Consider the following 11,142-nt stretch of genomic DNA (forward strand, 5'->3'; position numbering starts at 1 on the left):
GCAAAGGCTCTAGAAAAGAGCCCAAGCCAGTAACAAGGAGGTCCAACAGCGAGCGCCAAGATTCACCTGCCCTCCCTTTCTTTTTTTTTTTTTAAAGATTTATTTATTATGTATACAGTGTTCTGTCTGCATGTACCCCTGCAGGTCAGAAGCAGGCGCCAGATCTCATTACAGATGGTTGTGCGTCACAATGTGGTTGCTGGGAATTGAACTCAGGACCTCTGGGAGAGCAGTCAGTGCTCTTAACCTCTGAGTCATCTCTCCAGCCCCCTGCTCTCCCTTTCTTAACAGCAGCAAAGGGACACAGGTTTTCCTGAGACTGGGAGACCTCCAGGGTACATCCTAGGACCGACTCCCCCAGCTGCTATGGGCTGGGGTCTGGGTGGCTTCCCTGCAAGGGAGCCAGGGCTCAGGATGAGGGGTTCTCTCCAGCCTCATAGCAGACTGGTCCCCCATGGGAGGAGGCTCCTGCCCCGACATATGTACTCAGAAACTGAGCGAGCATTGTCCCTACAGATGAGCATGCCCTTGTGGGGGGGGGGGGGCGGGGAACGAAGGATCCCCGAGAGTCTGTGTCACACCTTCCTTCACCGTTATGGTTGTTTTGGTTCTGGTTTGTTTTTCCTTTTTTCCATTTGTGTGCAGTAGCTGGGAACAGGGAAAAGGGGAACGGGCTGGATAAAGAAGTTTGGGATGCAGAGACTTCTCAGGGGTTAAGAGCACTGCCTTCTCTTGCAGAGGACCAGGTTCAGTTCCTGGTAGCCACATGGTGGCTCACAACCATTCCTAACCCTGTCCCAGGAGACTAGACAGCCTCCTCTGGCCCTTGTGAAGCACATGGTACACATACATATGGGCAGGCAGGACACTCATAATACACACAAAATAACCTCTCTGTTAAAAAAACAAAACAGGACAGAGAGATGGCTCACTGGCTAAGGGCACTAGGTGCTTTTCAAAGGACCCAATTTCAGTTCCCAGCACCCACATGAAGCTAACTCCAGTTCTCGGGGATCTGACACCCTCTTCTGACCTCCACAGGAGCCAGGCACACACATATAAGCAGGAAAAATATTCATATGCATAAAAAGTTTTAGTAAATATTTTTTTTAAATGTAGAGTGGAAAGAGAGAGTAAAAAAGAATGTGGGGGCCGGGCGTTGATGGTACACGCCTTTAATCCCAGCACTTGGGAGGCAGAGGCAGGCGGATTTCTGTGAGTTCGAGGCCAGCCTGGTCTACAAGAGCTAGTTCCAGGACAGCCTCCAAAGCCACAGAGAAACCCTGTCTCGAAAAACCAAAAAAAAAAAAAAAAAAAAAAAAAAAAAAGAATGTGGGGATATTGGAAGTGACAAACAGAAAAAGAACTTAAGGAAGGGGTCTGGCACAGCCTGTGGTTAGGGGTGAGGCCTGGGCAGAACCAAGATCTATAGTGTTGCCTGGAGCCAGGAGAACAGGAACACAGGGTCTTGTGCTGAGAAGGCAGGACTACAGCCCAGAGGGCAGGGTAGGGGCCTGGTCCTCACCTTCACAGGACACACGGTCAGCTCGAAGCCTGAAGCCAGGTCTGCAGGTGCACAGGAAGCTGCCCACGGTGTTATGGCAGGAGTGGTGACAGACTCGCCTCTCCTGCGGCCGCCGACACTCGTTTACATCTGCGGAAGAGCCTCACTGCCTTACATTGCCCGGGCAGCCCTTTCTCCTCCTCCCACCCCTGAACCCCAAAGACTCAGAGTTCACCTCCAGTTCTCATTTCCAAACTGTCTTAAAACTCACTGCCCTGCTCAAAGCAGGCTCAAGACAAATATGTAACCCTCTACGCAGTAAAAGGTCTTTTTCAAACGCATGGGCCCATAAACTAAATATAGTAATCCCTTTCTGGAAATCTCTAAGGGCTAAGAAAACAGGAGTTTCCTTCTAAACCAAAGGAATCAAAACATATAGTAGTTTGTTTACTCCAGGGAGCAAAGGCAGCCAAGAAAACGGGTGAGCAGAGAGGAGTCCTTGATGTGTATCTGGTAGAGTAGCGAAGAGAATGTAGCCATGGCCAGGGAAGCCCAGCTTGGGATCTTCACGCAGAGCGATACCAAGCATGGGATGGAAGTACTCTAAGCAGAAGTTCCACAGGACCGGAAGGTCCAAGTGTTGGTCTTCCCAGGTTCCAGACTGACCTGTCATCTTCCTGATTGGCAGTCTAAGCGTACCACACACAGGCCGCAGATCTCACCTATACAGGAGTGCCGGTTGCCGTGGAGGTGGAAGCCAGTGCGGCAGGAGCACTTATAGCTGCCAATGCTGTTCTTACATCTCTGCTGGCAGGGCCTTCCCAGGCACTCATCAGTGTCTGTGAGGGGAGATAACAAAGCTGGCCCCCATTTCTCCACAGGACTTAGACTCTTCCCCACACACACATCCCACTCAGGGCCATGGGGTCATCTTTCCCAACTTCTAGACTCCCCTACCAGCTGACTGTCTCCACGCTCACCATGTCACCCCAGCCCAAGCCACCTTGCCTCTAGAACAGACACGGCCTTCTTGAGCCCTCTGCCTGTGTTCCCACCAAACCATGAGCCGTCTTCCTATAACAGTCCCCAGGAGGTCCTCACCCAAGGCCATCTGCAACGGGCCACTCTGCTGCAAACCTCAGGCTTCCCACCCACAATAAGCAGCACTCATGAGACCATTACACATCGCTATGGGGGCCAGTGGAATGGCTCAGCAGACAAAGGTGCCTCCCTCCAAGCCTGATGCGTTAGATCCCTGGGATCCACATGATAAAGGAACTCCCTAAAGGTCTCTGACCTCCACACGCACACTTAAATGTAAGAAAAATCAATCAATTAATTAATTAAACAGAGCTATGGGTGGACATTCCCAGGCCTCACCCTCACTCTTACTCATTTCCCCACATCTCCTAAATATGTCTCATTCCTTCCCCTTGGACTCATATTCTTTCTACCCCCAAATGTCTTTCCCTCTTGTCTGCACAGAAGATAAGTCTTCAGTAGGCTTTAAAACCTTCCTCCACAGAGCCTCCCACATAAAAACTCTCCCAGACTGTTGTTTGAAGCTGGGAAAACAAACAAACAAACAAAACCTAGAAATAACCTCCCTGTTTGTCAGCAGAACCCATAAGCTATGGGACACCTGTACCACAGAGAACCAAACAGTTAAAAACAGCAACAACAGATCCGTTTGGTCTGTTTCCCTGATGTGGGAAGAGCTTTAAGAGCAACCAACTGCTTAGGGAAAAGAAAATGGAGAAGCAACTGTGATCAGGCCCTAGCTCCAATGTGATTGTGGGTAAATTATTTGTGTTAAGCCTCAGTGTTCTTATCAGTAAAATGGGGATAAACAGTATCAACTTCATAATTGTGAGGATGGAATGAGAACACACATGGAAAGTGCTTAGCCTGGTTCCCAGCATGTGAGAGTTTGGCCATCAATAAGCCCGTATGTAAGAACATGTGACTAAGAGGCAGGTAGGCAGGGCATCTAGACTGAAAAAATCTCATTGAAAGCTAACTTTCCATGGTACAAGTGCTTTGGAGGTAGGGCTTTGGGAGATAATTAGGGTAGAAGAGTGACCAGAGCACCCCATGTCCCTCCCTCTCGTCATCTTGTGAGGACACAGCAAGAAGAGCATCTTCTTCAAGCCAGATACTAGCCAGACTATGGCTCTCCAAGGACTGAGAACAAATTCTTGTGGTGTAAGCAGCACCGTATTAGGGCAACTCAAGCAGACCAGGAAAACAGGATTCTCTAGAGTAGGCAGCGGAGGGTGATGGGAGAGAGGATGTGAGGCTCGCACCACAGTGCTCAAGATTCTTGGGTTTGATGAAATTTCACATGCAGAGAAAACAGTAGCTCAGAATCGAGGGGCTTATTTTGTCTCCTTTGCCTTGTTGTGTGAGACTGGGATGAGAATCATCTTCACATATTCGTGCAAACCAAAGTCTCTTGGAAAAGATGAGTGCTGCAAAGATCTCACCCTGCCAGGTGTGGTGGAGTATGCCTATAATCCCAGACGAGGAGGGGAAGGCAGGAAAGTGGCAAGCTGGGCTGTTCAATAACACCTGTCTACAGAAAACAAGAGGAAGACATCTTCTCGCTGGGCCTCCACAGTCCTAGTACCTTGACCCAATCTTTTTCTTTTCCAAACCACCAGACTGGAGGGTGTGTGGGTCCTACAACACAGATACCCCCAGAACCTGACCCAGCACCAAGGCTGGAGGAAGCTACAAAGACACTAAGTGACAGATCATCACAGGCCCCTCCCACTCACAGCCTGCATCCCTCCCATCTCCATCTTGGTACCTCCTGCCTTAGGTGTATCTGCCCCTTGTCCTCCTGAGATGGTTCCTTCATCCCCACCCTTCCCTATGACAGAAGCAGAAAATTTTAAAATGACTTGCTTCACAGCAAGTCCACCACGAACTGGGCATGAGCATGGTAGAACACGCCTATAGTCCCAGCACTTGGCAGATCTCAGTTGAAGGCCAGTCTGGCCTACAAAGTGAGTTCCAGGACAGCCAGGGATATGTAGGAAGATTCTATCTCAAAGAAACAAAACAAAAGAATTCACCATGCTGGACTCAAACCCTAACTCCATCTCTTACAAACAGAAGGCAGAAATGACACAGCATCCTTCTCAGAGGACTATGGCATGGAGAACATATCTCACAGGACCTGGCAGCACCTAGAAACCACTCCCGACACCTCTGCCCACTTACCTTGACAGCTATGACGATCAGCAGACAACTGCATGCCTGGCCCACACTCGCACACGAAGCCACCTTCTGTGTTCACACAGTGGCCCTCACAAGATGAGCTTAAACACTCGTCAATATCTGAGGAAAGAAAGTCCCTGACACAGCCCATTCTAACTGTGACTGTGATTCAAGGGACAGTGACCCCACTCCTGACACAGCCCATTCTAACTGTGACTGTGATTCCAGGGACAGTGACCCCACCCCTGAGGGATCGTGTGTGCAAGACGGAACCTCAATCAAGAAAGTGCCAAGGCCATGAGGGGAGCCCCAGAGAGAGGAGACAAAGGAGAGGGACTGGGCCCTGCTCTTAACCTGTGCAGGCAGGATAAATGGTGGGGAAGCATACCAAAGGCAGAGACATTTTGATAGTCCATATATGACAACCTTCAGGTCTCCAAAATGGCGGGGCCCAGTGAACACTGTCGTTACACTAGATGTCACTGAGCACCAGGTGTGAGCAGGGACTCAGAGAGGGGCTACTGACGGCCTCACACATCATGGGGATGCTCCAAGACCCAGAGGGGTGACATATGCCCCGCCCAGGAATAGCCTGCTACAGCGGGGTGTCCTGGGAGAGTGTGGGGACAGGAGAGTCAGGGGCAGCCAGGCCTGCCTAGGGGCAGAAGGGTTTGGGGGATACCCGCTGGGCTCTCTGGAACTGCGCTAACCTCCTCCTTCACCCTCCCCCCCATGCACATCATGACACACATATATAAATAAGCAGGGGAGGGGAGAAAATGCCACAATGAAACCTGGTCCTGTAAAAGAATGCTTTTGTTTTTGTTTGTTTTGAATTTTTTTTTTTGGTTTTTTTTTTTTTTGAGACAGGGTTTCTCTGTGGCTTTGGAGGCTGTCCTGGAACTCACTTTGTAGACCAGGCTGGCCTAGAAATCGTTTGTTTTGAATTTTTGAGTGAAGTAGATTTTTTATTTTTAAATTTAAATTAGAAACAAGGTTACTTCACATGTCAATCCCAGCTCCCTCTCCCTCTCCGTCTCCCTCTCCCTCCCTTCCTTTCATGCCCTACCACCAACCCTCCCTCCCCCCTCTCCCAATTCCCACTCCTTTCCCCAGGGAGGGTGAGACCCTCCATGGTGGATCTCCAGAGTCTGTCATTTCATCCAGGGCAGGGCCTAGGCCTCCCACAAGAGTTCAGGCTGAGAGAGCATCTCTCATTGTGAGATGGGCACCTGAAGTCCATTTGTATGCAAGGGATAAATACTGATCTACTACCCAAGGCCCCATGCAAAAGAATTCTTAATTGGTCTAGATAATAAAATCCCAAAGTCAGATATAGAGGAAAATGCTGATTCTCTGACCTTGTACAAGTAAGATATCACCACATGGGACTTTGAATACTAAGCTAAAATTCAGTAAAAAAAAAAAAACCCTCTGGAACTATAACCCCAATTTTATGAAGTGTACACATAAACCTTATACACACGTGTACACATAAGAGCATGTACACGCCCAGATAAAGGAACAGAGAAAACACTTCATTTTGGTAGGAACTCTCTGAGTGAGACTCGAGGAAATATGCACTTTGAACTTTCTACTTACTTTGATATGCTTCCAAGTGAGTTCTCAATTTCTTTACTATTCAGTGGGAGAGAGTAAAGTCTACTGTTAAAACTCCAAAACACAGCTGGACAGTGGTGGTGCACACCTTTAGTCTCAGCACTTGGGAGGCAGAGACAAGTGGATCTCTGTGAGTTTGAGGCCAGCCTGGTCTACAGAGTTTGAGCTCTCTCAAGATAAACAAACAAAAACACTTCAAAAAGGGACAAGGGAGACAGCTCAGTCGGTAACGGTCTGAGCTCAGGTTCTCCAGAATCCATATCCACCAGCTTTGGGGGATGCAGAGCATGGAGACAGGAAAATCCCTGGAACTCTTTGGCCAACCCAGCCAAATCAATGAGCTCTAGGTTTAGTGAGAGACCCTGACTCAAAAAATAAAGTAGAGGGCAATAGAGGAGACACCTATGTATATGCACCACATACAAAAACAAAAAATCAACACCTCCAACCAGGCTTTTGCCTCTGAAGAGATGGACAAGAAACTGGTCATGGTAACCATATCTGGTAAAGGTCACACACTCTGCCTACAGTGATTTAAAATCAAGAAAACAAATAGGAGTTGGAAAGATGCCTGCTTCAGCTCTTGAGAGCACTTATTCTTGCAGAGGACACAGACTTAGTTCCAGCACCCACATGGGAACTGGCAGTTCCGAGGGATCTGATGCCCCCTTCTGTCCTCTCTAGGCACTGCACACACATGGTATATAGTCATGCAGGCAAAACACCCATGCATATAAAATTAAAAAAAAATTAAACCATGCCCAAATTTAAAGAAAACAAATAATACTTAGGCAAAATAATTACTGAGTCTTAGTTCCCTCAATTTCCAATGTCAGCTGACTCCAATCCTGGCTCCATGTTCTTCTGTGATCCCAGTACCCTGGACTTTCTTAGTTACTGCCCCTATCACATTGGAGCTGTCCTTATCCTTATTCTCCTGCCCCATATTTGGAAGCTCCCTGGTAGCAGTCACTATTTGGTCACCTGTAACCTCAATCCCAACTCTGCTCCTGCCCATAAGTACATGTGAAATAACAGGAGGGCAGTACCCTTGGGTGCACAGTTTCTGGCTCCTCTCTTCCAGGTGCTGGACACTGGCTGGCTCCGGGAGGAGACACCATTCCATCCTCTCCTCCATCCCAGGCCTCTTACCTGCACACCTGATACCAACAGCTGTCTCAGTCATCAAGAAACCCACAGGGCATACTCGGGCTACCTCCTGACAGCCACCATGGTTACAGGTGAGATCACACCCATACTCCCCGCAGGAGCCTGGGACGTCTAAAACAAACAGCACAGAAGTAAGCACGTGTCAACAAGCAGCAGAGCAGGTGGCAGTCTGGCCTCTCAGACGTCCTAGGGCTCCTCCTGAATTCTGCTGCAGGGGGGGTGGTCTGGAGGCAAACAGATTTCCAGTCCACATCTGCCACTTACTGTTAATGGTTAACTTCCTAGGATCTTGAGTCAAACAGGAGGAAACCTCTGGGTATGTCTCTGAAGAATTCTAGATTGGGTTGAGGTGGAGAGGCCCACTCTAACTGTGGAAGGCATCAACCCATAACTCTATGGAGCCCAACTGAACACAAATGAGGGACTGAGCCGAGCAACAGCCTTCAACTCTCTGAGTCCTGACTGTGAACGCTGCCTCGCTCTTCTCCACCCTGACAGACTGGACCCCTGAGCTGTGAGCCCAAATTAACTTTTCCTCCTTTAAGTTGCTTTTGTCGGCTCTTTGTCACACCTGCAGCAAATGCAGCTAATACATCATGCAACCCAGGAGAAGCCAAAATTTCCTTGTCCCAGCCTTGTCAGTCAGAGACGTATGAAAAAGCCTACCCAACACGGTGTCTTGAAGATGCCAAGCTAGAACCTATCTCAAGTACCTGATGTCAGGCACGTAATCTTCATGTTACTTTGGTGGTCCCCCATCAGTCATTGTCCCTGTTACCTGGGCAAGTGGCCCCTTGCTCTCCATCCTGGCAGGAACAGACATTGGGGGCGATGCAGATGCCACTCCCACAGCCAAAGGAGCAGAGGGCTGAGAGGAAAAATGCAGGTGAGGGACTGGGCACTGTCAATGCACCCCTGGGGGTGCTGAGAAGGCTTGGGTCACAGGGATGGGTACTTACGCAGGGTACAATGCCCACTGCCCATGGAAGGGGCCCAGCCAGGGCAGCAACCACTCCCGAAGCCCGAGAGGCAGACGTGGGGGCCCAGACGACGTCTGCAAGAAAAAAGCACTCTCCACAATCTGTATGAAGAGATGGCAGAAGCTCCCAGATCATCCACTGGTCTGTAAGTTAGTTAATAGGGTTCTCCAGAACCCCCAGGGAAAAGCAGTGAGAGACTTCTAAATGACCCACAATCCCTCCTGGGGGCAGGACCAGACAAAAGTGTAAGAGAACAGATAAAAGCTTCAGTGTCTATACCCTCTTTACTCACCAAGGACAAGGGTGTCTTGTCTGTTCACGTCAACATCTAAAATACCTAATAACTGCTCCATAAATGGGAGGCCAGAAAAGGAAGAAAGCAGAGCGTCTGGGTGGCATCCCCTAGGGTGCCAACAAGGTACCCAAGGCTGAGCCCAGAAGGGTCTGTCCAAGCAAGATTACCCTTTGGAGCTTCAGGAGATCTGAAGTCAGTGTCCAAACCTGGCAGGCAGTAAAGCTGTGACTATGCTACTGTCCTCACTTCCAAAGGACAGACAGGATCCAGGTGATGGGAACTGAGCATAACAGTGACCCTAAGAGGAGCTTTGAAGAGGGCCAGGAGAGGGTCCCTGGGATGACAGCTTCCCTGCTGCAAGCAAAAGAAGACCAGGAAAGAGGTATGAAAAGGAGGAAGGGGGGCATTCCAGGCAGAGGGGACACTGGCAGGGACTAGACGCCTTAAGTCATGGGCTGGAGCAAGGATCACGAATCCAATCATAGTCAGAGCTGATGGGGATTCGATCCCACCAGCCAGAGCACCCTGTCTATGCCTGTCCCTGTATCAGACACAGGATATAGGACAAGACAGGTTTTCCTGGTTCTTAGGATTAACAATCTGTATCAAATGTGGAAACCTCAGGGGACCATTACAGTAAAGTTTGCTGGGGACTGTCCCTGGGCCCAAGTCCTTTTCCTCTCAGAAGTCAAAACCAGAGAAGACAAACCAGGGGCTGACAATGACATCATACACATAGGAGTGATGATAGCAGCAGCCAAAGAGTGACCCGCAGCTGGGATCCTCAAAAGAGCCAAACAGCTAAGCCAAAGGGAGCTCAGAAAGAGACATGAGGTGCCGTCAAAATGGTAAATGGTAGGGTGGGCACCTGGGGAAGCTGGTGGAGTTCCACCCTCAGGTAGGCAGGGGCAGAGCGCCACAAGAAGCCCCAAGGAGCTTTTCACATGTGGCGGTGCCGGGGAGGCGGGGTGACGGTAGACTGAGCCTGCTCTGGGCTGATTCAGTATTCAGAAACTAGCAGGGGTCTGCGGAACCCACCCACGTGCTGAACCATAAACCCTTCCTTTAGGGCTGCCCCTGCTGTGCATCCCTGAGAAGATATGGCAGCGGGCCAGGCTACCCCCTGACGCCGTGTTCCCTTGCTATGAGCATCACGTACACATGATCGCCACTCCCTCACCAGCCCACTGTGGAGGACTGGAACACACTTAGGGAGGACCGCAGGGTTCAGGAAGACACGCCTCCCGCCTCCTCGGCCTTTGCACACATGCGCAGAAACCAAAGCATAACCCTGAGCCACCGGTGGCTCCAAGGTCCATGGAGTGCAAGGGCAAGGGACACTGAGAAAATCTCCAACCCCAAGGCAACGGGTGCAGAAGTGGAGGAGGCCCCGCACTGCCAAGGAAAAAAGCCAGGCAGTGGAAATCAGATGGCACGTGCTGGGGTCCCCTAGCCACTGCGTCAGCGTCCTCACTTAGTACTCCGACTCACCCTCACCCAGAGCCGGGATCCTATCTTCCTTATGCCCTAGCCAGAGCAGCCCCCAGTCAGGGCCACCCAACTGGCACAAACTGTTCTTTGTCCAGACCCCCTGGTACGTCCACACCAGAGGATACCGGTCCCGCGGCTGCCCTCTGCCAGTGCCTCCCAGCTCCACGCTGTGGCGCTCGGTGGCTGGGCCGCTGAGGGGCGCCGGGCTCTTACCTCTCGGCCGAGTAGTGCCCGGGTGCCTTCCTCCCGGTGTAGCCTCGGGCGGAAGACCCCAGCAACAGGATCACGATGCAGGCAACACGGAGTAACAGTCCAGCCCACATGACTGGCAGCAGCAGTCCTGGACTCCAGTGGGCTCAGGCCCCCGCACCGAGGAAAGGGCTGCCGACCTTGTCTCTCCTCCTAGGAGCGATCCAATCCCCCCAGCTGGCAGGAGAATGAGGACGCCAAGAAGAGGGCTTGGATTTAAGGGAGGACTGCCTGGGCAGGCAAGGGGTGGGGGGCCCTTACACCTTGGAAAGAAACACACAAAAGAGCGGCGCCCGCCGGTGCCTCTCTAGGAGGCGTGGAGCCTGGGGCGGGAGCAAAGATCAGGGACCCCGAGGGCGGGGTTTCACCCTCGGCCCACACCCCCAGCCTGGTTTTGGGAGTCGCCTTCCACAGAATGATTGAGGGCTTCAGAAACAAGGTTTTTGGGTTTCCGTGGAACCCAATACATTTGTATTCTCAGAAGGTGAGACTCGTGGACACTCAAACCCAAGACACTAGGTCTGAGGCTAGGCAGTCCAGCTCTCCCCAAGCCGACCAGGTCTGGATGCATGTGTTGGTGGGTTAGTGAGCTCCCCATCCAAAGGTCA

The 11,142-nt window shown here is 50.9% G+C and overlaps 1 protein-coding gene across 1 annotated transcript in view; it reads right to left on the minus strand.

The window, feature by feature from the left end:
- Vwce (von Willebrand factor C and EGF domains) overlaps nt 1-10,826 on the minus strand; it is a 35,257-nt gene extending 24,431 nt beyond the window's left edge. The window contains exons 1-7 of the mRNA XM_005063836.4: nt 10,499-10,826; nt 8,479-8,573; nt 8,298-8,387; nt 7,502-7,630; nt 4,733-4,849; nt 2,227-2,343; nt 1,526-1,654 (exon numbers count right to left, since the gene is read on the minus strand). Of these exons, the coding sequence (XP_005063893.1) occupies nt 1,526-1,654; nt 2,227-2,343; nt 4,733-4,849; nt 7,502-7,630; nt 8,298-8,387; nt 8,479-8,573; nt 10,499-10,608 (787 nt within the window). The 5' untranslated portion in view covers nt 10,609-10,826. The remainder of the gene's footprint in view (nt 1-1,525; nt 1,655-2,226; nt 2,344-4,732; nt 4,850-7,501; nt 7,631-8,297; nt 8,388-8,478; nt 8,574-10,498) is intronic.
- Between the last annotated feature and the right edge of the window lie 316 nt (nt 10,827-11,142).

The sequence above is a fragment of the Mesocricetus auratus genome, unplaced genomic scaffold (genome assembly GCF_017639785.1).
Source record: "Mesocricetus auratus isolate SY011 unplaced genomic scaffold, BCM_Maur_2.0 Super-Scaffold_4256, whole genome shotgun sequence".
NCBI lineage: Eukaryota > Metazoa > Chordata > Mammalia > Rodentia > Cricetidae > Mesocricetus > Mesocricetus auratus.